This window comes from Chiroxiphia lanceolata, chromosome 6 (assembly GCF_009829145.1).
Source record: "Chiroxiphia lanceolata isolate bChiLan1 chromosome 6, bChiLan1.pri, whole genome shotgun sequence".
NCBI classification, from domain to species: domain Eukaryota; kingdom Metazoa; phylum Chordata; class Aves; order Passeriformes; family Pipridae; genus Chiroxiphia; species Chiroxiphia lanceolata.
This window is the reverse complement of record NC_045642.1, coordinates 40,919,702-40,946,691: the sequence shown is the minus strand read 5'-3', so window position 1 is coordinate 40,946,691 and position 26,990 is coordinate 40,919,702. Positions and strand designations below refer to the sequence as shown.

The following is a 26,990-nucleotide window of genomic DNA, read 5'->3' as shown; positions in this document are numbered from 1 at the left end:
CCGCGCCGCGCGGTGGTAGCTCCCGGTCCGCTCCCCCATCCCCCCCCCGGCGGCGGCGCGAGTGGTGCCTCCCGGTAGCAGGCGCGTCCCGGCTGGCGCCCGCCCCCCCCGCGCCGTGTCATTGATGTTGTTGTTTGTGTCGCAGGAGCCGCAGGCCAGGCCGGGGCCGCCGCCCGGGGCCGCCGCCGCGGGGCTGGGGCCGGCGCCAGGCATGTCGGTGTGCGGGGAGGCGGTGGGCGCCGGCTCCCTGCCCAGCGAGCTGGTGGTCCACATATTCTCCTTCCTGGCGGCCCCCGACCGGCTGCGGGCCTCGGCCGCCTGCTCGCACTGGCGGGAGTGCCTCTTCTACCCGGCGCTCTGGCCGCGCCTCCGCCTCAGTCTCCGCGTCTCGCCCGCCGAGCGCCCGCGCCTCGAGTTCCTCATGCGCAAGTGCGGCTGGTTTGTCCGTGAGCTCCGCGTACAGTTCGCCGCCGACAACTACCCCACGGGCGGCGGCGGAGGGGGGGCGGCGGCAGGCGAGGGCGCCGCGGCGGCGGGGGACGGGGAGGCGCCGCCGCCGCTGAGCCCGCGCTGGCTCGACCTGCTGAGGACTTACCTGGAGCTGGTGCTGTGCGTTCTGAGCAGCGTCCGAAACAACAGGTACCTCCGCGCAGCGGGGCGGGGGGCAGGCGGAGCCCCCCGGGCCGCACAGGGCCGGTTCCGCCGGGTTCTGCGAGCGGAAACAGCGCCCGAGCCGGCGGCGGCCGGTTCGTGCCGGGGCTGCGGCCGGAGCCCTGCTCTGCGGTGTTGGGCAGGAACGGGGCCGCACCGCTCGGAAATAACAAATTTTTATCATACAGTGTAGTTTGGTGGGGAATATAAACATATAAGCGCTCAGATGTCCAGCTGGCGATCAGCTGGTCAGTACGCAGAACTGACATAGCTACAGTAATAAAAAGTTCTTCGTCCTTTGGATGGAAAGGGGGGAACGCGGCTCCAGCGGAGCGAGTGAGAGCCGGGAGTTTGAATCTGGTGCCTAACAAAGGCACCTTTTTCACTTAAAACAGAGCTACAGACAGGGTTTGGATCTTATGCGTGCTTGAAAAAAATTGTCACGAGAAATTAGTAAGAAGGGGATGTTAAAATCACACCACTGGTATACTGAGTTACTGCCCCAGTAAAATGCTTTCACCTTTCTAGCTGTGAGGGTTTTTGCCGTAGAAAAGTTAAGCTTTCATTCCAGCGCTCGTGTTACCTGCTAAACTGAGGTTTGACTCGGTTTTAACTGGGAGGAGGTTTTTACGTTTGTTTGTTTATTGAAAAAGCGCTCCACACGTAGGACTTTCTTGGCCAAGTTGAATTTAAATGATAGAAATACCTTCCTGTGGTTTGTACTTAAGATGCGCATAGATCCTGCTTTTTCACAATTTACTATGGCGGGTTAGATAATTTCCTCAGCTTTGAGGTCTTTAAAATGAACATACTTGCATTCTCTTTACCATGTGTGGGTGTGATCGAGATAAATCTCTCTTTTAAAGATAATAGTCAGATACCCTAATATATGGCCTGTAGTCAGCACCTAGGACAGGAAAGCAAGGGTATTACAATTAGGCTACGATGAGTTTGGAAAGCCATGCAGATTTTAGGATAGGAAATGGTTAATATAATTTCCCCTCTGTGTGCATTTGCTTTACCTGTGAAGGGGGGGGAGAAACTGCAGGTGTTTCAGGACATCCTTAGGATGAATTAAACCTTGTGGATGGCCTTCAGAAAACTGTCTGCGACTGAGTCATGGGCTTGTCACTGCCCCTCTTTGATTCTGGGGAGATTAGAGAGTAGCTTGAGGCCTCCCTTGCTTCTTTATTTTGAATTGTAGCTAGAGAACTTTAAATGCAATTCCTCGTTGGTTTCACATGAATGCAAATGTGGTGTGTGAAGTCTCACTTTCAGTTCCTCTGCTCTCTTGCACCCAGCAGGTACTTCCTGTGGTGCAGCCCCGATGGTTGAGAGTTGCAGACCTTACTTCTGAAAACACCTCGTTAGTCCCAGCTCACCTTTATCTTAATTTATTTCTTGCCCTGTGAATCCTTGGTGTGCAATCCTAATGGTCTCTTGATTGGTCTTCTCTTGCCTTTCAGGAGCTTTCACTTAACTGTCGAATCTTCAGGAAATGCTGCTAATATCATAAGTGGAAAAAATACTGAAATGATGGCGGCGATTATCCGATCTGAGACAAATATCACTACACGGGCTTGGAATTTTAAAATAGATAGCATCTGCAGGAGATGTTGCCTCAGGGGGTTGTTGAAAAACTAAATAGGTTTTTTCCCCTCACTAAAATAAGAGGCTGCCAAAATTAAAAGCGTTCTGAGAAGGCTTTTGGTACACTTTTTTCTTTTGAAAAAAAGATTCATTCTCCATCGCCTTATCTGAAATCTGTACAAGGACATTTGCTTTATGAAGTTCATTTCACAGATTCTGTGTGCACAGTGTAACTCAGGACTGCAGTAAAATACTACGCATAAGTAGTTGTTTCTCCAGTACCTGGTAGATTAGTATAATTTTGGTGGTAAGCCAGAGGTGAAAAGTTACCAAGTTGGATAGAATTTTGCATTGCTGTACTTTCTTGCTGTCTCCAAATCATTTACATGCTGCTCTTTTGTTTTGAAATGAATAATGCATGATTGGGGAACACAGGGTACCTGGTTATAACAGCAGGCTTTTTTTTAATGAGCTTTTTAAAATGTCTGTGTGTGCGTGGGATTTACATTAAACGCTTGGCCCTTTTTTCAGATTTAGTTTCAGATTAGACTTTTTTTTCCCCCTCAAACTGTTTAGGTTTCTTTCTTGCAGAGTAACTACCAATAACTATTTAGTTGGCATGTATAACACTGGGTTTTAGTTCTTTAAGTAGATTTTTTAGATTGAAATGAGTTGGGAAGGAACATGAACTTGTGCCAAATTGCTGCTTGGTTCTTTCTGTGACCACCTAATGTCTAAACTGGAGGCATTGTCACCTGCCTTATGCTTTGTTTTGTCTAAGGAAGGACTGCAGTCCAGTCACTTAATTTCTCTGCTTCTCTTTATTTATCTGTAACTCAAGGATAATTAATAATTCCTTCTTGTTTTTGCTATATGTACATGGGATAGCTGTTGTAATTTCCAAAATAATGGAAACAGCAGGGCTTCTAATTTATCCAGTGGCTGAATCACTGTAAATATATTCCTTTTGTAATTAAGTTTAGAACAGGACAGTTCTTTCGTAACTCCTGTCAGCCCTTATGATAGCTTTTTGAGAAGTTCACAAAAGTTTCCATCTTTTACTTCAGAACTGGAGAGGGAAAAATCTACTTTTGTGATGCTGTTTCTTAACTGTGTAACGTTGTTGTGGAGTTTTAAATTTATTATTACAGTAACAACCCTCCTTGCAAGAAAAAACACGTACTTTAGATGGCTCTAGAATTCCTTGAGGATCTACAATATTGCAGGACCTAAGAAAAGTAATGACTAAAAGTAATTCTAAATGCTCTCTTGGCTAGAGGAGAGTGATGTGTGGGTTTGCCACTAAAAGCATTTTCTGTACAACACGAAATTGCTGATTTCTAAGCAAATCTGTGTGTTAAGAAAAATATAGAAAAATAGAAATATTTTTATAAAGTACAGAAAAGTACAAAAATATTTTGGATTGACCTTTGCTAATTCTGAGGGAATTAAGGAAATAACAACTTGTCCGCAACTTGTTTTGAAAAGGACTGATAGTATTTTCTGACAAGTATTCCTGCTGGCAGCCAGTGTTACCATCCAGAAAGGTACGTTCTAGGTCTGTCTCATATTTGAGGTAGAGCTCAAGTTGCCATAAACTTTATTTTGTGTGTGGCAGCATATTACTCCCAAAATATTGCTTTAATAGCCCTGGGGCCTTGATGAGCTCTGAAAATCTGTCCTTTATTTAATTAGAATGTACGAAAGTAGCATTTATAGTGATCTGTATAACTCTTCCATGAGTTATGTTTATGACTGAAATTGAAGGAAAACAACAGTGTATTACTGTTTAAACAGCTGATGTTCTACTTTATTATTAAAAGAAATGCTGTGGGTGGGCATGATGATGTTGTTTTTTAGATCCTCATGGTCTGCACCTTCTCAAACCGATCTTTTTAAAACTAAGTTCTGGAAGGCAGGTGGGAGGGAGACGAACTTTGTGTAAGTCACTTGAGTGCGTACAGCAGCTAATAAGCAACTGGTGATCATTCAGTAGGAAAATCCTGTGTTCTTTTATGTAACTTGGAATCCCAAAGCGTAGTCTCTCCTATTCCTCCTTCCTTGCTTACAAAGAAAGATAGGGAAATAGTGACACACACCTCCCCCTGCGTCTCCTCTGCAGTATGTTAAATTATGTGTCTTGTTTGATCTTTGCTGTGGAAACATAAATGCAGATTACTGTAAAACTGTGGTATCTTGGTGAAGTTTGGTATCTATCTTGGAGTTGCCCAATATTGGTGAATTGCTCAAAACAGTAGACTGCATCTGTATTTAAGGTTTTCTAACTACTCTCTTCTATTGATCTGACCAGGCAGCTGGAACTGGCAGAAACTAGTATAATAATACAATATGTGCCTTACTGATTTGTTCATCTTAAATGTAAGCAAGTACATTTTGTTCTTTTTTTGACTGGTTATTCATAAAGACCAACCAAAACTGAAGATGTAAGAAACTTATTACTTATAGTGTGCTTTTTGAGCTAGTAGAAAATAAATGGTTTAGAAATCCCTCCAAAACACATTTTTCCCCAGCTGTATGTATGGGTACTACACAGAATTAAGATACCATTATTACTTTTAGCAAAAGATGACAATTAACTTCTAAATAATTTTATTTAAATAATGATCACTTTACTGACTCTCTGAAACAAAGATGAGATGTGAGCTGAATGCCACAGAGGTTGTATGACACTGCAAATAGTAGCAAAAATCTAACATTGTGTTGAACTGTGATTAGATTTCTTGATGGTAATAACTGTTCTGTGAGTGGAAAAATAATTGGATGTTGTCATTGTTTAAGTTTTCAGGTGGAGAACTTTTCTGTGTGTCTCTGTAGTGCATGAAATGGCGGTCAAATAGATGTAGTAAAAATGTGTGAGATACTAGTAATTAGTGTGTCATGTGTAGTTTGGTAGTCCTCAGATTAATATCTGCCTATGGTAGCATTTGCTGGGGGTATGAGTAGCACTAAGCAAGACCTGTGTGTGATGTGAATATGCAGGTGGTTCAGAACTGTTCTGAAGATTGCTTTTTGGCTCTTAGCTCTCCGAATTAAGTCACTGAGATTAGAAGATAAAGGCTCAATTATAGCATGGCTATGAACACTGCTTTTCAGACCAGGTGGAGGTTTCTGATACTTTTTCTGTCACACCAGACTCTCTCTTACAGCTTTTGAGGAAAGCAGAGCCCAAAATACTCTTGGTGGTGGTGTGGTGGTACCAGTGTTTTAGGTTTCTCTGCCAAGCTTACTCTTTAGTATGATCAGGCATTGTCTTAGTCAGACTTATCGAATATTGATCACGTGGTAAGGACTCAGTTTATTTTAGTGTATCATCAGTACAGTAGTCCTGTATTTAAAATAATAAGTATTAAATTGTTAGAATTTCAGAAACAGTTGTAAATTCTAGGTATTTTGCTCCACTATTGTCAGACTTTATATGAAGTTCATGGATCTTGCTATTAAGTTGTTGTTCACCAATAGAAGAAGAGTACTAGGTGCAACAGTAGATAGATTTCAGGAAATCAGTGTACTGTTATTGAATACAGGAACTTCAAAACAGGTAAATTATGATTTATGCTAGATATCAATTACAGAGTGCAGTTCATACTTAAAAATGTAAAACTTGGCTACCTAATACTTTTTCCCCCACTCCTTTTGGTAGAATATGAAATTGTGCTGTGAATGAAGTGAACTGTACCAGAGCTTCCCTATACTTTGAGCATTGTAATTGTATTGCATTTTTCTCAAAGCTGATCTGAAATATTAGCATATGATTTGTAAACCAGAAGAAATAAGAATGTATGGTAACTCCCTTAATTATCAGCTACAGGTTAATTGGCATCCATTGTTTAAGATTAATTTAACTTATGTATCCATTTGTGATGAAACTGGAGTTTCTACCATGTTAATTATCGTTTGTAGACTAGTCCTTTCATGTTAGGAGTAAATTAATTTACACCATATATAAATAAAAGAAATGTTGACCCAAAACTTAGTCAGCTAAAAAAATAATAATCTTAAAAGCAAATGTCACTCTAAGCTGCTCTAAAACTGCAGTCATTTTCATATCTCTTGCTCGATCTGTTTTAGGAATAGAAAAGGTGCACATCAGAAAAATAGGGAAAGGAAAAGTGACTATCTAGTGTACTGTGTGATGTCCAGCATATACTTAGAGGTTCTTCTTTCACTCTTTTTAGGTATCCCTTCTAAAAGTTAAAGCTGTGTGTCATGGTGGACCGCTAACCCTCACTGATAGGAAATATTAGAACAGCTTCCCCTACTTTGATATAACAGAAATTAGATACTGATCATGGCGTGGGGAGCTTCCACTATCCCTGCCTGAGGTTTGTGATGCCTCAGTTGAGGCAGGTTTGGGCTCCCATTTCTAAACCAGCTGATGTATGTAAGCGCTCAGAAAGGGTTCTTTGTGGTTGTGTTCTACTTGGGCATTCAATGCAGTGTTAAATGTTAAAAGAAATAAGTATTTGATGTTTTTGTCTGTGATACTCAACACACATGTTCCAAGGGTTAAAAATTGCATGAAACCACCACTAAAAGTTTTCTTTGTGGTGCTGCTGGCCTGCTGAAAATACTGTGGTGACTGAAAACCGACATTTGCTATTACAGCTGCTTCAGCAGTTCATGTAGTTCTCTTCCCCTTTACACTTCAGTCTCATTTTCTGTACTTCCATGTGTGCCTGTATTCTAGGACAGTAGGAAGTTTCCCAATACAGACTGTGTTCCATATAATAATGGATTCTTATTGCCTGTATTTGTCTTATCCGGAATGATTTCTCACGTTGTTTTAATTTTGTGTACAGATTCCTTTTTATTTTGTTGTTTTGTAGGAACCTCCAGAAGTTAAGCCTTTTTGGGGATATAAGCATTCTGCAGCAACATGGAAGTATATCAAATACATACCTTGGAAAGGTTGACCCGGATGGCAAGAAGATTAAGCAGTAAGTTTTATATTTGTAAATTATCAAACACAGTAAAATAATAAAAATAGGTAACAGATTTTCATTTCTGAAATACAAGACTGAGAAAGCTTTGAGTTTTTTAACAGGATGAGAATCTAAATTCTTGTTTCTGCTATTTACATGAAGTAGTCTGGTTTTGTGGCTGTTCTGGGTTTTTTTCTCTCTTCTCATCAGGGTGAGAATCCTTTCTTTCCTTTTTTCATTGTGTTCTAGAAATAATATTATGTTAATGGCACAAAGGGAGAGGAGGGCTGAGGGGTTGTTACCAGCACCTCTACTATTGCTGTGCATGGAAAAAAATTAGAAAAGGAAGTAATTTGTTGTATTGCACAAGAGTCAAAAATATGTTTGTGTTTATGTTCTCTTTCAAGTTTACTTGCTACAACTGATTTCTAGTTGTATCTCAAAACTAGGTTATGTGTTTGCACAATTCTTGGAAGATCACAGCTGACAGACAATGTGCTTGTTTAGTTCAGAGGTGTATTTTAGCTTGCTATAATTACATTATGATACAGTCCTTGAATGCTTATAATCAGAATAGTTATTTGTTCTTCTTTGGAAAAGGTTAAATATAGTGTAAAAAGCTACTGATTTGTGGAATAAATTACCACAAAGGGAGTGATGCTAACTTAACTATTTTAGCAGTTCTTCTAAAACTTCCTATATAATAAAAACTGAATACTGTAATTTTAATTTGTGTCAGTTTAAACATCTTTCTCCCAGTGACTTGAGAGTGGAGTAAGTACAGCCAGTCTTGATCTTTACTAATTTTTGTTTTGAGCGATTTTTAGAACTAATATAGGTATATTGTCAGATCAGTGTATGTATGTGAACACAATCGTCAAGTGTTTGGTCCTGACCTAAGTCTGCAAACCAGTGCAAATACAGCTGTGAGTCACATACTGTGTCTTTGTTATCTGTTATGTTTAGAATGCAGAACTCAGAACAATTTGCAGTTCTGTCTAATGTAGGTACTGTAGTGCTGTGTGCAGGTAAAAGGCTGATTCAGTAAAAGCTCTTTTATTTCATATCCTTTGTGAAAATGTAAATATATAACCAAATCTTTGCCAGGGGGCTTGAAGAGAGCCATCTAAGCAGATGTTTACTCAGCTGAGTGCATGGTTAAATGTTTCTTCAAACTAGTCTGCACATTTTGAGAGTCATAAACCCTTCCAAACTCATTATTTAACTTGATGTTAGTCTTTTAGGTGAGTATTGAACTTTGCACATTTTGGAAAGAGGAAATAAATGCTGTTTTTTGTTTGGTTTGTTTTGGTCTTCGTTTTTTTGGTTGGTGGGGGTTTTTTGAGTTGTTTTTTTTTTTTGGCTTTTTGCTAAAATAAAACAATATACTAGGGACCTGCTAGTTCTTGTCTAAATTTAAGATGGCAGTGTTTTATTTGGTTTTCTGAAGTTTATCAGCACTAGCACCAGATTTACTTCAGAAAGTAAATCTTTATAGCTTCTTGGCCTTGTCTTTTGCACTTGGGGTTTGCACCAGTTAAATTGCAAAGCATGGATACTGATAACTAACAGTGAAAGATATGAGCAACCTTTGAAGACAGTGCTATTGGTAGTTGAGGATTTTTTGGAACCTGTATGGTGATAAACTTTACTAGCTGTTTCAGGAACTCCCTGCAATTAAAGCAGTAAGGGAAGAAAATGTGATGTTTCCTTAAATCTTTTGCATTGATCTGAGTGTAACAGACTGTGGGTGAAATCTCAACTATCACAGAACCAGTAGGATGCTTCCCCAGGTTAAGACTAAGGGTTGTCCTGAGGCAGAGGAAGCTTTGGTTTGTGTTTTCAAAAATACTTTTGCGGTGATCAGTATGAGTTTGTAATGCTTGTTCTTTTTCTGTGTAGCATGTGTATCCCCTGGTTACTTCCTAAAAGTGTCTTCATAACTCTGTTCCTTAGTGTTGGGAAACTCAGTGTAAACATTAAATTTGTCTTGAGTTGAACAAAGGGTAGTTGTTTAAAATTTTGGCTTTCTGAAATCTGCTTCTCATGATTGATCTCTATGGTTCAGGTAGTTTGGTTTCCAAAAGAACCAGTTTAGCCTGTGTTAAAAAAACCATTTTGATTGCTGATGGCTTCCATATGGACCTTGCTAGTTTGTTTGCTTCCTGTCCAGGGCCATGGATGTGCTTCAGTACTGGTTAGGACTGGGTTTGGGGCTTTAGCAGTAACTCGGCCTATCTAGTCAGGCTTCAGTCTGTCTTCTGGATGAAAGTGCTGTTTGGGGGATTAATTGTGAAAGTAAATTATTTTGAGTTTTTTAGTTTTAAAAGAGTTTGCCTCAGTTTAGTAATTTGTAGGTTTCAGGTCGATGGTAAAAAACCACAATTGCCACTTACAGGGAGCAAAGGGGAACTGATTAAGCTTGTTGAGACATCAATAGGTTATGTTGCTTTTTTGCATATGCTGAGTTCTTCTTGTATTTTCTGTTATATGCTCAAATTTTAGTTTTATAAGTGAACTTTGAAATAATTGTGTGTAAGTTGGGATAAATGTTGTACTACATGTTAGGCAGTTGAAGTTAATACAAAAATAAGGTAGGTGTTAATTTCCAAGAATTCACGTGATGTGTCTAAATTTCTAGAACATGGTTCAGACTATTACAGCAAACTCCAGTTAGATACAATCTGTTTATGAAAAATAGAATGTACTTAAGAATTTGCAGGGGAGGGAAAAAAAACCTGTTGAGGACTTTAAAAAATTTATTTGAAATACATTAAAATGAATGACCATTTATAGTGCTTTCTGTCTGGCCTTGTATAAAGCAGATATTAAAAACAATCCAGAAATGATTTCTGTTAAATACTCTCTACTGACACGTTTGATCTCTTTTTATTAACTTTCTCCAGTTCTTAGTTAATTTTTCTTAGGACTTACAGGTTGTTAGACTAGCAGTACAAATCTAAATACTTGTATAAATACTTCTGTGCTTGCATTAAAAAGTTGATATGTAGATCGCATTAAATCAGAATCTCTCTTTTAAAAACTTTAGTGCAATTCCCACTGGGGAGAGAACCCACTCTACAGCTGCAGAGTTCTATATCATATTTCTTTTTATTAAATTGTGCAAGTACTAGAATAGTATTCTTCTAAGCTCAGATGTTTGAAGTTGTATGAGAACCAGAATTTAACAGATTTTTAGTGCAACAAGACACATAGATAGTAGTATTCTACTGAACAACTCAAAATTATCTTTAATAATTCTGTAAAATATTACAAGCACACTATTAAGATTGACTACCTGGGCTATTACAAAATGAATCCTACCACTGCTGCAGCCATTACAGAACCTTTCATAGATGTATGGTGAGGGAGTAGGGAAGGGTTTTTGGAAGAAATTTGAGAGGTTACTGTGGTAGAATCTTTTTCTTTGGGAGACTGTGAGAAAATCTGCCTTCAGTATAAGCATTGACAAGAACAGTTATGAAACAAACATTGCCAGGATCAAACAAGGCTCATCTGAACCGTAAAAGAATTTAGGAATAAAATAGAAAAATTACGCTGTCTGTGAGTCTCACCCTTTGTTTAAAACTGTGTTTAATTTGTGTCACAGTTGCCAGTCCTCAATTTGAAATAAATATTTGGAGAAATCTAGAAAAATCAAAGTATTCTGACCTGATGACTATATAGGCAAAACCTTTGGAACTGAGATGTTCAATAGATAAATACAATAACCACACAAACTTTTCTGCTTAAGAGAAGTCAGGCCTTACAAACTCAATACCTTCACAGGAGAAGGAAGAAAGCACATGCAGGCGAGGGAGGGGATGAAAGGGTCCAAAGAAGAGCAACGAGGCTGATGAAGGGACTTGAGCACAAGTCCTATGAGGAGAGGCTGAGGGAGCTGGGGTGGTTTAGCTTGGAGAAGAGGAGACTCAGGGAAGATCTCATCACTCTCTACAACTCCCTGAAAGGAGGTTGTAGCCAGGTGGGGGTTGGTCTCTTCTCCCAGCCAGCTGTCGGTAAGACAAGAGGGCATGCTCTTAACTCTCTGCCAGGGGAGGTTTGGGTTGGATATTAGGAAGAAATTCTTTACAGAAAGGGTAATCAGGCATCAGAATGGGCTGCCCAGGGAGGTGGTGGATTCTCCGTCCCTGGAGGTTTTTAAGATGAGACTGGATGTGGCACTTAGTGCCATGGTCTAGTAACCACAGTGATAGTGGATCAAGGGCTCGATTTGATGATCTCAGAGGTCCTTTCCAACCTGTCTGATTCTATGATTTTGTAATTCTATGAATAAAGATTTGAACAGGAAGAGGATGAATGAGGACTGATCTTTGACTTCCTTACAACAGAAGGAGTATGGGGCATCAAAGGTAGTAGGTGATGGGTTCAGAGCAAGCAAGGGAGGGGAACCACACTGCAAAGTTCTTTGTTATTGGATGTTATAGTTGCTAAAAGCTTACTCAGCTAAGGGAGGAGGAACCTGGATAAATTTGTAGAACTGAAGTCCCTGAGATTTGCAAAATATATAAAGCTGCCTCTGGCTCAGGAGGTCTGAGTTACAAAGTTTTGGAAACTAGAGAGATATTTGAGAAATATCCCTGTGTGCTTTCCTTGTTCTGTCACCTTAAGGTGTTAGTGTTTCTCTGCTGTCAGTTGGGATAGTGGGCTAAACTTCTGATTTTGTCTGAACATTATCTTCATTAAAGTCACATGTATGAGAATAACAACTTTACAATGTTGTTTTGCTTAGATGTATAAAGTATACAGATATTGATAGCAATAAAGGAAAAAGTGTTCTGTGCAAAAACATTATCTCATCTGAGGCACAAAGATTTCTGCTTATTTTGTACTGGAGGTGTTTGTATCTTATTTCGTAATGTTTCATGGGACTGTCATAGCCTGGCTCAACCACTTCCCTTTAATGCTGATCTTTCCTTCTGGCTGACCAGTGTTGGAGATGAAATGTTCATCTGCACATGTGTCCTAATATGCTAAAAGAACACTTGTCATTTGGGCAGGAGGACTCTTTTGAGCCTTAGCATCTGCGGGATGAAGACTGGAAAAATAATTATATGAAGAAAGTTTGTGAAGTTTGACTGTACTGTTTTCATTTAATATTAAAAATTTAAAATAATTCTGTTGCCTTTTTGAATGAATGTCCCACATCACTAAAAGAAAAGTGGGGGTTAGGAGAGGTGGGGTGCATCTGAGTAAGTGCATAATGATCGTTGGCACTGATAATTTGAGATTGAAATGCTACTGGGTCCAAGTTGTTTTGGTAAAACTTGAACCTGTTGGCACTTGAAAATCCAGTTAGCTGCACATTTGGAATATTTAAGGAATGTTCTTATATGTTTCTTCTTTACCATTTAATGAACAAGGTCAAGCAAGTAGTTTCAAATCATTCTAACTTACGCTCAAAGTCAAGTTTCTGCCACCTTTAATTGAGAATTACTTTTTTTTTTCCATATTGAATTTGCAGTTCTAGAGAGGTTAGCAAATACGAAGAGCTGTTTTTAAAAACAAGAGCTGTGTTCTAAAAGCATTACAGGTTTTCTTATTTGCATAACCTTAAAATGTATGTGGGAGGGTGTTAAATACATGCTGGAAAATACATGAAGTGAAGGTTCATGGTGTGCCACTGTTTTTGAAAGACAAAGTACATAATTTCTTTCAAGATAGTTAACAATTTTAACCTTTTAAGTGCAGCAAAGGTTAAATTGCTGTGGGAGGTCTGCAGTCAGGTTATAACATTTTGTAGTTCACAAGAACCATAATAGGATCTTTCTGCAGAATAAGGCTGTAAATAAAAGAATAATAATTCTTGAATAAAAAAAAAAATTGAATGATATGCAATTGGTAAGACTAAACCATGTTTAATAGGATCATTGTCTGTTTTGTTTACTTGCAGAATCCAACAGCTGTTTGAAGAGATATTAGGCAATAGCAGGCAATTGAAATGGCTGTCTTGTGGGTTAATGCTGCAAATAGTAACTCCCACATCACTGTCCTCCTTATCAAACCCCATAGCCAACACCATGGAACATCTGAGCTTGTTGGACAACCACATCCCTGGTAATACCACTCTTATCACTGCGGTTGAATTGGAGCGCTTTGTGAATCTGCGTTCGCTCGCTTTGGATTTCTGTGATTTTACTGCTGAAATGGCAAGAGTCCTGGCTGACAGCAACCATGTGCCTTTGCATCGACTGTCTCTCCTGGTCCACAGTGTTTCCATAATGCACAAGTCATTGGACAATATGCCAAAAGATGAGAATTGGCAGGCGCTGACTCGCAACAGCACTAATCTTCGGGTCTATATAATGGCTTTTGATGTCAAGAGTGATGATATGTTAAGGATTCTTAAGCCCAGTATCCCCTTAGAGAGGATTCACTTTGACAGCTATGTCACTTGTGTTTCAGGGGCTGTTGTTGACCTCATATCCAGGCAGTATGACAAGTTCCTCACTCATTTTATACTAATGAATGATGTGGTAGATATGTCTGCCTTCCCAGATCTTAGTGACAACCGGAATGAAGATCCACTTGTCTTATTAGCCTGGAGGTGCACAAGACTGTCTCTCCTAGCTGTTCATGGTAGGTAATGCCTTGCACAGGTATAGTATGTGACTTTTTAAATGCTTACAACACTTCAGCCTTTCTAATCATAGTGTATTTTAGTGCAGTGGTGTTCCAAAGTCTGCTGCAGAGTTACTATACATGCTGTTGTTGAAGGTGTTTTATTTTATGAGTTTTAAACATACTTGTAGCTTTCTACTTGTATTGAGAAGTCACACAGAATTTTATTAGAGTTCTCACAGAAATGAGGATAACTAAGAACTGAGTGTTTCAGGAGGCTTATCCTAGAAGTGGTCTGCACTTTGTGAGTTCCACTAAGTGACTGGTTTATGTGAATGTGAACACTGAAAACATTTGCTGTTTTACTATGAGCTCATATGCTGACAGGATTAGATGATTTTGCTTCTTGTTGATAAATAACATGGGTTGAGTACCCCAAAGCTGAGGAGAAGAAGTTTCTTACCAGTTTGGTAAGACTTTACCAACAGTTTGGCATATTTTAAGGCACCTGAAACTGAAATAATGCAGAATAATGCTTTTTGTTTGTGCTGGAATCAGCTTACCAAGACAAAGTTTGCTGATGCATGAAGGCGTTAAGTGATGGCTGTTACTGTGTTGCATAAGAATGAATGTGTTTCTTCAGACTGCTTTGGGGAGTTAATCTCCAGTCACTCAGCACAAACAGGAGAGACCTTCAGCAGAGGGAGATGTAGATTCATATTTCCATTATTTGAAGTCAGAAGAAGTTCCTACTGTATTTGCTCTTTTTTTTTTTTTTGGTCTTCTACTGAAAAATCATTGCAGGGTGGGGGGGAGCAGGGAATGATGATCAGTTCAACTCTCTGTCCTTTATAGTTTCCAGGAGTGACAGATTTTGGATACTGGTATACAACCATACCACTCTATATGTGGATTTCAGTAGTTTCTACTTTGGGACCTTTTTTAAAAAAAAATTATTTGCTACCTTAAATTATCCTCCTGCTGTGGGGAAGGCCTCTCATATATTATCTGACTTTAAAAACTTGTAAAACATGTAAACATAAGCTAGTGTAAATACCATTTAATATCAGCATATGTCTATTCAGTAGAAGGCATTAGTCTGTGCAGAGCATTGGGAAAGCAAACATCTTTGGTGGTTCTGTCTAGCAAATGGTTGTTGCTACATCTTTCTTTGGAGAGATGCTGTGTCTGCCAGGGGGAGAGAAGGACTAAATATCACCTTGCTGTTACGTTTGGATTCAGATTCTTTACCCTTCTTTTCCCCCCTTGCAGCAGAAGCTAGCTAAGCTGCTTATAAATGCCTCCTGATCTTTTCTAAGCTGTGAATATGACTCCTCTAGTACTAGAGCATGAACATCTTTTTCTGAGAGTAGCAACTGTAGGAGGAACACTACTAGGAAGAAATATCTGAAATGCTGTGATGCCTCAGTGCAGCATCTTAGCCTCATGCTTGGGTTTTCTGAGGTTTACTATATAATGTTTTTTGGCTCCGCTTGTCATATTACACTGTCAACCTTCCTTCAGGAAAAGGTGATGGTTTTGACCAAGGTGCCATAATTCACTTTTAATGAAAGTTTCTTCTTTGGTTTCTTCTCTGGTCTCCTGAAGTGGTTGTTCTTCAGTTTCCAAACTTCTCAGACTTTTTGTGTGTATGTGTGTGTTCCCTCTTTTGATATCAGTTTGCTCTGGAAATAGCTTTGATTTACATCTAGTTTTGGCTGCCACTGACCAAAAGGGGAAGGGAAAACATATGCTTAAGGACACTTCTTTTCTTGAGTGCCTCCAGATTTTCTTTTGTGGGAAGTCATACTGTCTTTCCACCAATGTAGCATGTTCAAAAGCAGAGGAAAGCAGATTGAAGGATTTTAAATACATTCTTGCAGAATGAAGAAAGGATGTAAAGAGTGTGTGGTCATTTGGGATGGGATAAGGACAGTAGGATACTCATAGTGACATGATCTGGCACTGTGTAAGAAACTTGGTACATCAGTGGGAATAGAAGCTTTTTTTTTTTTCTTCCTCCTCAACAGAAGGACACTTCATGTGGGCTTTTATGACTTTGTGTTGTAAACATACTAATTAAGTTTCATTCTGTCCATGAGCAATGCTGAATTTGAAATTTTTGCTAGGAAGAGTAAATATTGTGTGCTTATGGTGAATTTGTTGGTCGGTGATACCGGTAGTGAAATGGTCATTCCCTGTTACCTCTGAATACTTAGCTGGACAGAGACTTTTTGGCAGCTGGAAGGTCACTAGGAAATTTCAGGCAAAACTTTTGAGAGTTAATTTAAAATGAGGTTAAGTTGAGAATAAGATAGTTGTTCGGTGCACAGAGGATCTCACCATGAAAGGTTATAGCAAAAGCCATATACCTGACCACCAGGTGGTAAAGGGGACTTAGTCTGAAGGTTTTTTCCCTTTATTCTTGCACTTTTTTTCAAGAATTTTGTTGGTAAGTTCCTTTATGATCAAGGTAACTGGAAGGTGTTGTGATCTCCTTCATGTCCTGATAGGAGAGTGTCATCACACAGGGGGGAGTTTTCCATTGAGTTTAATGTCCCTATTAAGGAAGGGACATTAAGTTAAGCTGCCTGTTGACAATTTCATCTGGACAGTTGTGTTGAAGGTGAAGTATCAAGCATATGAAAATTGTGGGAATTCATGCATTCCTAATGGTTAATATACCAGGAATAAGCCATATAGATGTATGCAGGCTTCTTTGTTGAAAACCCACCCTAAGCAACATAGTTAAAGAATGAAGAAAACTGATGAAGTAATAAAGAGAAATTTTCATTCTGGTTTCTTTTACTTTTCTCTATTGTGTCTCTGTAACTATGTCTTATTTTGATACATTTTGATGTAGAGCATGTTAGCTGCATTGTTGGAAGACCAACCCACAGTTAGCTTTTACTTCTCAGCAGCTTAGCTTTCCCAGTTCAAATATTGTGCAGACTGCAGCTTTACTTGGAATCTAAGTGGGCATCTCACCAAGAAGCTTAGCACCTGCAAGAATGATGATAGAGGCAGAAATGAGCCTTTCCTTTTGCAGTGGAAGGACTGATTTGGCAGAGCTCCCCAAAAGGGAAGTTCCCAGACTGACTGGCTTTTGTTTGCATCTGAATAAGGAGGAGCTCAGCATTTGCCTTAGCCTGGGCACAGAAAGCTAATAGGTAACTGGGGAGTAGGAATTTTTAAAAAGGGATACCAGTATGTAAGGTGAAGAGAGTGAAGCTTTGTAATTGTGTTTAATCTCAGACAGAAAAACAAGATATATGTAGATAATATATATATATATATATATATATACACTGCTGTGACCTGGAGAGGCTTCTGGTTTGTGTGTGTGTTAGTTTTTTGTTTGTTTGGTAGTATTTTTTTTTAACTCTACCTCTAATGCAACAAAAGCAAACTTCAGGTTTTTTTCTACCATGCACAGATTTTTAAAACAGTCCTTTTATGCATTCACTTCAAATAATTGATTACTCCCTTTTTACAGTCTATTTATACTACAGAGTAGATCACACGAGGTTTGAAATGGTATATATGACTTGAAGTAGTCCACTGTTCTGCAAGTGGAGAAAAAAATAGATCTAGAAAAGCTTGGTCAAACTACCTGAAATATTTTTATACTTTCTTATTCTAAGTATAAAATGGGGCTTTACCACTTGCAATCAAAAAATCCCCCACCGTGCCCTAGGGGGTTTCTACCAGATGGAAGGTGACAAAATAGATTGGGAAGGATGATAAGATGGTCAGATATTAAGTTGTGCAGTAAGAAAACGCCTTGTAGCAAAATGACAGAGTGACTTTGTTTTTCTTTCACCGTAGGTTACACTGTTTGGGCTCATAATCTTATAGCAATCGCTCGTCTTCGTGGCTCTGACCTGAAAGTACTGGAAGTCACAGAAGAAAGCATCGATTTCGACCAAGGAGAACTGGCTGATCAGGATGTGGATCCAGTACACAATTTCATTGAGCAAGTATCTCTCGGATTGGGTCGGCCTTGGCACGCCGTCATGGACATTGAGCTGCTCAGTGTCTTCACTGAGCCAACCCGTCACTTTTACAGAGAGATGCAGAGCTTCAGTGAAGGCATTTAGCTCCTTATTTACAATTCCTGTGGTTACATATGCAAGTAGGGTCCTATTATGTTTTTTCGGTAGTGTGAATTAACCCCTTTTGTGCTGTGTTTAATCAGTATTAGCTATATAGAATTATATATGTGTATTCTACTTCTTGATCAAAGAACGTAGTCGGGTATTGGTTTAGAAGCTGAAAGTGGCAGTGTTTAGGGTTTTCACGGTTAATGGACTTGTCTACCAAACCTTAAGAGATACAGCCAAAGGCTGTCTGAGGTTGCCGGCTAACTTTACTTTACTTGAGTAACTGCATTTTGAATTATTTTGCTATTGGAGTCCTGTGCTCGGGAGCCAACTGTTTTTAATACCCATATTCATAGTCAAGTGGATTTCTGTGCTGTCATTGTGTGCTTAATCCAGTAGCATGCTGCTTAATAGGCTTAAAGGACGAGAAGTCTCTCCAGGGCTGTTCACTCTAAGACTCTTACCTTGCTTTATTTCACGTGCGGATTCTGAAGCATGACTTAACTCCATTCTCGGCTTTCCTTAGCTGTTAAGCGGCGGTGTGAAACACTAGCGTTCAGGTACCTGCACTTACAGGTTCACTCCATAAGCTGTAGTCTTTTGGATTCTTTGCAAACTCCTCCTTGTTTCTTCTCGTGTTCTGTCATCTTCCTTAAAAGTTAGCTTTGGGCCAAAGTTTGAAAGGAAAAAGCAAGAATGTGCACTCCGATGAGGTAAACACATAACAGTGAAGACTTCAATACAAAAGTCTACACCTGCAAACAAACATTAGTCGTGAAATCCCTAACAACCAAGTCACTGGATTTTCTCTGTCAGCGCCTGTGTCAGCTGCCAAAGAATAGATTAAAAACGAAGAAGTGCCCACATGCTGGCAGGGGCAGGCCAACTTTTGGCCAGCCAGATACTGCTAGATTGTAATATATAAGGTCGAATTTCGACCTGTGGTACACAGCTGTGCTGTGGCTCAGTCAGCAACCTCAGAACTCTTAACAAACATGCACCTGTTTCACTGTGAATAGTGAATGTAAAGGAAGGAAAGGAAATAAATACAAAGCTTGTTCTATCACAGGTATGAGCTGCTATGATGCATGAAGAACATTCCATGAAGTATGTTTTAAAATCTTGTTATATCTGAGAGGCTTTAGAAGCCGATTTAACTGTTTCAGGGCAACCGCGGTACAGACGTGGTCTCTGTGAGACTTCCACCTGACCCCAGTTTTAAGTGGTACGAATGTTGTGCATTTAATGTTTAAAGGACAGTCTGCAATAATAAAGTAAGTGGCCAACGTGGGTGCCCAGCAGTGCTGAGACCTGGCTGCTATATTGTAAGCTTTGGAAAACACAATTTATGCAACAGATGTCCAGATATGATTCTATTTATGGAAAAAGTTTATATGTGTTTTACAAATGGTTTTACCATCTTATATTAAAATGACCTTTTGACAGGTGTGCGCTGTTTTGTCTCCAGTGAGCACATACCATGCGGATTTTATATGTACATCAGTAGAGTGAATCCACTGGCACAGTGTGTGTATATGCCAGATGTGGTGAGATTTTATCTTACAAATGTGATCAGATAAAAAAAAAACTCCTGACAGAAAATGTAAGGAAACCAGCTGAATGTTTGAATTGATGACTGATGTTGTATGGTTTATGTTAAATGTTATATTCTTTTAATCAATGAATAAAGCATTAAAAATTGATCGCTGTATAAAATATTTTATTGTTGTCAGCATGAAGATTTTTAGAATTAAAACGCAACATCATTCATAAGCTGTGTGTAACTGGTAGCTCCCATTGTGTTTAGGTCAGCAGAAGAATCTAAAATAAGTCATACAGTAATTTTTTTTTTTTTTAATTTGGCTGAATTTTGTCAACAGTTTTTGGGGTGGTGGAGGAAGGGGAAGGATGCTTTGCTAAAGATCAAACCAGTTAGCACAAACAGTATATCATTATATGACCTATTAGACTGATACAGTAAACTGTGGATTGTAGAATATAGAAGACTATTTTTGGGAAATTACTGCATCCATTGCAATTGCTTAAATCAAAATCTAATGTGCTCAAGAAAAATGTGTAGTACTTCTTTGGTGTCCCACTATTAAATAGATTATGAATACCTGCAATGCTTCAGTTTGACATTTTATCTGTACTCAGGGTACACAGCTGTGCATTCTGAATGAAAACTGCAGATGTCTGGTCAGCTGTGGAAGAGCTGCTGTGCCCTGCAGTGGCTGACTGTGCTGTGAGACTTGTCAGAGTGGCTGTTCCATGTGTGCGTGCCAAGCACGGACTTCATTCGAGCTCCTGAACTTCATTTTATGATAGTCCAAACTGCTGCCAAGTGTGAGAGTTGCACTGCTTGTTGTTCAAGCAGTTTCCTAGATCTTCCAGATTTGGTAAGCAAGATCATTTACCAACATACTGAAGAGATGCTGTGGGTAAAAAAGATAAGGCAACTACAGCTTTTCACATTCTAGTAAAGTGAAATAAAGGGACTTGGTCTCGGTGCCTTTCAGGGCTCAGCCTCAGGAGTGAGGTTTATGTAGCAGTTAAGTCTGGTAGTGATTGCTCAGCAACATCTGAACCTGAAGTTTGGTCGTAAAGGGTTCAAGATTTCTGGCTTTTTCTGTGCAACTTCCTGAAGCAAATGGAGCAAATGCTGCATTCTCTGGTTTAAACATAGATGCAGGATGGTGATTTTTCTCTCTGTAAGCTACTGCATTTTTTGGGTAACTGCCTTACTAACTGGAGTTGGAAGTAACCCATTTGCCTTTCCATTATATAAACAAGGTTTTTTCTCTATTCAGTCTAGCCTATTTTATGCTTTGTTTTAATTAACTTAATCTTGAAAGATAAGACAAACAGGAGAAGCAGCTCATCTTACTATGGTAGAGATGTGCAGCCCTTTCACTTATTGCAGTTACAGCCAGAATGTTTAATATCAGCTGTTATCAATGAGTGTCCTTTGTTAGTGCTCCAGGTCTGATTTTTTTCATGCACTCTGAAGTCATACACTGGTTTTGGCTTGTGTTCCAGGGAAGAAGTCAATATACTTAAACTGACAAGTACAGGGAGTCCAGTAAGGCAGGAGCGTGTGGTGAAAGCCACACCTTGAGCAGTGGTTGGAGAAAAGCACCTCTGATTGTTCTCTTGTCTTAGGTTTGTTGTCTGCCTGTGTTTTCAGCAGTAATCTGTATTAGTAATACCAGGGTGAAAGGATTCAAGATGAAGCAACCTGAAATCAAATGTTAGGAAACTAAGATGGTCCTAATGTGGAAAGTGTATTTGCATTTGGAGTGGGACCTTACAAACTGTGAAATTACTTTGAGCTTGCATAATCCCAAATGAGATTTTACTTCTTTTGTTTTTTCCTGAAGAGATGGCACTGTCAGGTTAGTCTTCTGCATTCTAGATTTAGCTGCAGAAACTTGGAACACAAGCCCTCATCTAAAACTCGGTTGCTTTTTCTTTTGAGGGTGGGGGGAAAAGGGACTTCCCCACATTCACTTCTGTGACCCTTCTCTTAAACATACCTAAATACATCTTATGGGGTACCATCTACCTGCATAACCCTGAGCTTGCTTTCAAATTTGCAAATAAAATTTTGGGCTATTACTGGAGGAGGGAAAAAGTCTGAAATTCTCTCTGCAGGATGATCTAATCCATGCTTGTCCTGTATTATCTTAGTCCAGCTATCTTTTGTTTTGCCTGCAGCTTCCAGTACCATTGTGGGCAGAGTAGATTGTTTTGGTGGAGGAAGAATTGTTTTTTCAAAGAGTTAACTTGGTTACAAGCTAGAACAAATATTTAACACATACAGAGAAAATACTGTATTTTCTCAGAAAACACAGGTACATTCCTAAAGAGTTTTTGTAGCCCTTCAGGTGAGTGGGGGAAACAATAAAAAAGGGTTATGGTAGTGTTATCAGCCCAGGACTGTGCTATCCACTGGTTCTCTGTGCAGGGGTAAGGCTGTAGTTGCCAGTTCTGGTTGTTCCTAGGGCTGATGACAAGGATAAGGGTAAAATCCAGTAATTCCCTTTAGAATCCTGGTGAAGTCTTTCAGGCAAACTTAGAGCAACAACTAATTGCCTAAAAGTGATGCAATAGTCAAAAAGAGTTAATTTGACATGGATGATGCTTTAAAATATCTGTTGTCAGAACTTGTCATTGTACAAAGGCTAATCTAAATGCCTCTGAGGGCTAGAGGAGAAAGGAGAATAAAGAAACTGCAGGTATGAGCCATGGAAGCGTTCTGCAGCTGAAAGAAGCCAAGGTGGGAATAATGGTAGGAGCAGGAGTACTGAGCTGCAAAAGAAAAAGCTCCCTTGGCAGCCTTGACCGAAGCAATTACAAAAAAAGCAGACTGGAGGTTTTTTGGTAACTTCTAATTATGGGGTGTGGTGGCTGCATTTGTATTAAAGGCTGAAACCGTGTGTTGTGTGTGTGCATGCAAAGAATGGGGACTGGTGGTTGAACTGCTGCTGGGGGGGAAACTTGCTAAAAACAGTTTGCTTATTTATTTTAAAGGGCCCTTTAGCAAATGACTGCATTGAGTCCTTACATTGTTTTCAAGTCAAAGCCAAGCTGCCGGAACAGCCAGCACAGATTCTACAAGAAGTTTTTAGATTGTAGAGTTGTCAGTAAACAGAGCTTGGCTCTGTCTGGAGCCAGCACAGCCCTGGACAGCCTGTGCCCTGGCTGCAGCTAAGGCACTGTGCCTCTTGTGACAGCCATTCCTGCAAGGGACACCGCAAACGGGAACCTCACAGGAAGGGGTGAGTGAGATAACACACCAAATGCTTTTATAGACACAAACTTATGTGCAGTTTGCACACAAACAAATGCTGCAGTTTGCCACTTTGTAAAGCTCTGACAGCTGAAAGATCACCTACGAGGTCATTAACAGAGACTGTAGTGGAGCACGACGGTGATTCCTCTTCCCCTACTTCTATTATACCACATTAACAATGACATTGCTTTCATTTTCTGTAGATTTTTATTAACGGTTTCCATTTGTTTTCACATCCTAGTCATAAAGCAGCAAGCACCACTTTTGGCATGCAGAGAGATTCCCTGTACAGGTCAACAAGGACAGAGCAGCTGGACTTTTACAATATGGTTCACATGATTTAATTTTATACACCTCTGAAGAGATTACTCAAGTTAGAAATACTTAATTTAAAATGACTATTGTACAGTGGAAATCACTTATTCACAATATTCATAGTTATTTCATTCTTTATTTACAATGTACTATCCTGAGAATTTTCTCTGTTAAGCTTCAATTTGAGCAAAGTAGTTTATATATACCTAAGTAACAACAGTTACTTAACATAAGGAAAATGCCATTAGGAGAGCACAGAAAGGGTTCAGCACATTCCCCAGATGGCCATCAAGTCTCCTGCTGTGGTTCTGGTTGGTCTGCAGCTGATGGATTTGACTGAGGTGGTTCAACTCTATTTTCAGGAGGAGGTGGTGGAGGCAAAAATCCAGGTCGTTGAGGTGGATAGTGAGGATAAGGTCTCATCGGAAATGGATTTCTTACTGTGAAGGAATCAGAGTAATCCAGTTAATATTAATCACAACAGTAAACACACAGCTGCTCCTCTTGCCCCACATCTTCCTGCTCAGCTAGGCCTACCTAGATAGAAGTCATGTGTTACACTCTGAAGAGACAGAGAGGTACCAGGAAGGAGGAGACAAAACAACCACTTTTCTCAGTAGTTACCCACAAGAGACTCACAGTAGCAGCCGGTCACTGCCTGCTAATGGGCTGCTCCTGCCAGCATCCCCTTCAGTCCATAGCAGCCCTTGCCTGCCACACCTTACAGGTATTTGGAAGATAAATGGCTTAGTTCTTCATAGATTGCTTGGAGAACAGCAGGAGGCAGAAGGAAACGCTGCCATCTGATACATCTTGCTCCACTAATGCAAACGCTAAGGAAAAACAGTTGGTTTTCCCTTTGCATGGACACTAGCACACCTCAGAGTCAGAGGACAAAACTTAAAGATTTATAGATGATGCAACTTCTTAAGAAGAAAAGGATTAAGGTAACCAGCTATTTCTTTTCCTACACCAAAAAAAGAATCCTTTAAACGCTGAACAGTATGTGTGGGTGTGTTTTTCAGCCAAAGCTAGTATTTGTAAAAAATCAAGATAACCTGTTGTGGAAAAGGAAGTATACAACACCATGAACCTTAATCAGAAAAGATGTTCCCTGTTAGCTGAATTAAGAAGTAGTATGTCCAAATAAAGATGTACATGTTCACTCAGCGTGGTAACTCGTGTTCAGCAACTTGAAGTAAATGCTGGCAAAAGCCACGTACTTGGCAGTGGAGGGCGCGGAAGCCCGAAGTCTCGTACTGGAAAACATTCCCGTGGTCCATACATGCCAGCAGGAGGAGGGGGAGGAAAAGGAGGTCCTCGTCTCATGAAAGGTACTGGTGGTGCTCTAGGATCCACAGGCATCAATGGAGGTCTAACTGGAGGGAAAGGTGGGGGCACAAACCCTGAACTGACAGCTTCACTTTCAGGTACCAGCGACTGATCAGGGACCGAGTTCTGCAACACAGTGAAACCAGGGAAGTTAGCTGAGGGAAAGGGAACGTTTCCAACCCCCTCAGGCCCGCTGTCATGTAGGCTGTGACACTAGCTAAGAGCTAGTTCCAACTCTGCCTTAGCTGCAGCATAATCCTGAGCAAGGCTATCTATGTGCAGTGACCATCAGCTTGACCAGTTTCATCTTTTGGGTTATAATTGATTTTCAACAGGGATTATATCAGTAATATATCAAGGTTAATTCACAAGTCAATAAGTGTTGTGATAAAAGTATACATATAATTTTATAACTTGGACTGCACAGTGCAACATAACATGACCAATGGATTAGAGACAAATGTTTCTAAATATCTTGCAGAAAATTAAAGCTTCTTTTAATCAAGCTTCTCTTTCACTACTTACACTAAGGTTAGAATGATCCTTCATCCCATCTCCGCTTGGCTCTGTTCGTGGACTATGTTCTGAAGATGTTTGTCCGTCTGTATATGAAAGTTAAATTTAAGTTATTGAGTGCTGTCTTTCTCTCCACCACTGAATTCAGTACTTTTTTTCTGAAATCAGGATACATAGGCAACAATAACAACAAACTGCTGTACCAAGCAACTGCTCTGCAGGCAGACTGAAAAACAACTGAGGAACACCGAGGTTTGCCTGACTATTTTCTCCAACTTATGTACAAGCTGTAGCTTTTACCAAACTTTCTTGTGTCCAAATAAGGGTTTTTTTAGAAGTTACAAGTGCCTTTTCCTGGCAGTGCATCTTAACATTACTGTAGCGGTTCCACTTCCCCCTCTCTCCTACTAATCAATTATTTCTGTGCTAAGGTCCACTCTGGAAATGGCTGCACTATGACATGCTCTTGGCATAGAGCTCGACACCAATCCTATTAAAGTCTGAAAAAAACAAATTCCCTCCTTGGCTGCCAAATATCAAGGAGACTTTCTGAACATCAGTTTTGGATGAGCACTCAAAAATAATAATCATCCTCTCATTTGCTGTATTTACTTTATAACTTAAGAGATAAATATGAACTTCAGTGTTTTTACTTTTATACTTCCCTGAGAACAACTATTTTCAGTAATAACTGAAGAAAATTATTAAAGGGAATTGTCAGAGAGTAGAATCTGACTGGATATAAATATACTAACTATATACATTACATGCACTTTCTTTAACAAACAACCAACCCCCAAAAAACCCCAACCAAAGAACCCCCCAAACCTAAGATTTGAAAAATATTGCTTTTGTTACAGTTCAGCTTGAACAGAGGCGATTATACTAAAAAACACAAGACCAAAACAACACTTTTAACTAGTGACAGAATTTTCATGTTCATATTGTATTTCTACTCCTTGAAAGCAAACAAAGCTCTTTTCTCAATGAACAGATAGCTCTTTTAAAAAAATCTAAATTACCTGTCATGTCAAGCAGGCCCTGCCTTTGTTGATGATATTGTTACTTAACCATATGAAACATTTCAGCTCCTTATGTCACGGAGAGAATAGTCATGCCTTGATACTTAAGTTCCATAACACTTTCCATTTTAAGTCCTTGTGAAGTTGCTCACAAACTGTCAACCTTTAACTCTCCTTTCTGACAAGAAGTTTCCTGCTTCAGGTACCTCCTCAAGTGGAAAGTTTTTATAGAGTCTGCCACCCCAGCTTAGGAAAATGCATATTATTTTGTTCACTTTAAACAACATTTAATAATTTTCCTAAGTAAGAGTAACTCATTTTCTCTTTAGAGTTGGAGCCTGGATTTCGGTACTGTGAGACACATTGCTGTTCCAAAGTCAGATGGTATGTGCTGGATGGGCTGGTTTCTATTTCTTTGGTTGTTTAATTGAAGGGGTTTTTCTTTTTTTTTTTTTTTTTTTAACGAATACCCAAGTCTAGTGAAATTTTATGTTTTTAAAAAGCAACATTTACACATGCTTAATGACCTGTTAAATGCTGGCAGCAAAGTTACCCAAACTCCTGTTTCCATTAAGGAGGTTTTGCCCAAGAACTGAATACATCATTTAAAAAAAATAATTAATTGTTGCTTGGCAGTGACTGAAGAAAGGGATAAAAATGGATGCAATAAGTAAGTGCAAAGACAGTGCACCTCTCTTGTCCTTCAGTCAGTATCCAAGTACTAGAAGAAAGACCTCAGTGGAACACAAAAGTATTAGAAAGCAGAAGTGAAACACATGGGAGGCTTGGGAAAGAGGGAAGTTGAGTAACTGTACAGGGACACAATTGTCTTCCAGTAGAGAAAAATTCACTGTAACTCCTGAACCTACAACCTGAAACTAAGTTCAGCATTCCCAGTTCTCACATTATGACACCAAGTAACAAAGGTTCTCTCTCCTATTGCCAGAAACAGTGCAACAAGGATGGTACCTGACTACTAATCATATCAGTAACTGAGTACTGGCTGGTGAAGTTTCTGTTGCGAGTTTAATGGCTTCACCTTGCTGACAAATCAAACACATGTGACTTACCAGGCATTACATAAGGACAAAAACTGCTTAATAAGTTTTAAGCTGTTAAACTGTTTCAGTCACCAAAACTT

At 39.6% G+C, this 26,990-nt stretch overlaps 2 protein-coding genes across 8 annotated transcripts in view; one reads left to right on the top strand and one right to left on the bottom strand.

The window, feature by feature from the left end:
• The first annotated feature begins 124 nt into the window (after positions 1 to 124).
• On the top strand, positions 125 to 19,995 carry FBXO33 (F-box protein 33). Its single transcript, XM_032692253.1, has 4 exons — positions 125 to 639; positions 7,089 to 7,199; positions 13,099 to 13,784; positions 17,595 to 19,995. Exons 1-4 carry the CDS (start codon positions 125 to 127, stop codon positions 17,864 to 17,866), a joined length of 1,584 nt encoding a protein of 527 aa, XP_032548144.1. The 3' UTR covers positions 17,867 to 19,995.
• Positions 19,996 to 22,852: 2,857 nt separating this feature from the next.
• Positions 22,853 to 26,990, bottom strand: part of MIA2 (MIA SH3 domain ER export factor 2) — a 37,691-nt gene continuing 33,553 nt past the window's right edge. For all 7 annotated transcript variants that reach the window (XM_032692247.1, XM_032692246.1, XM_032692245.1 and 4 more), the window contains 3 exons: positions 24,837 to 24,913; positions 24,203 to 24,437; positions 22,853 to 23,419 (listed from right to left, as the gene is read on the bottom strand). In XM_032692247.1, coding sequence (XP_032548138.1) covers positions 23,268 to 23,419; positions 24,203 to 24,437; positions 24,837 to 24,913 — 464 coding nt within the window. In that variant the 3' untranslated portion in view covers positions 22,853 to 23,267. The remainder of the gene's footprint in view (positions 23,420 to 24,202; positions 24,438 to 24,836; positions 24,914 to 26,990) is intronic.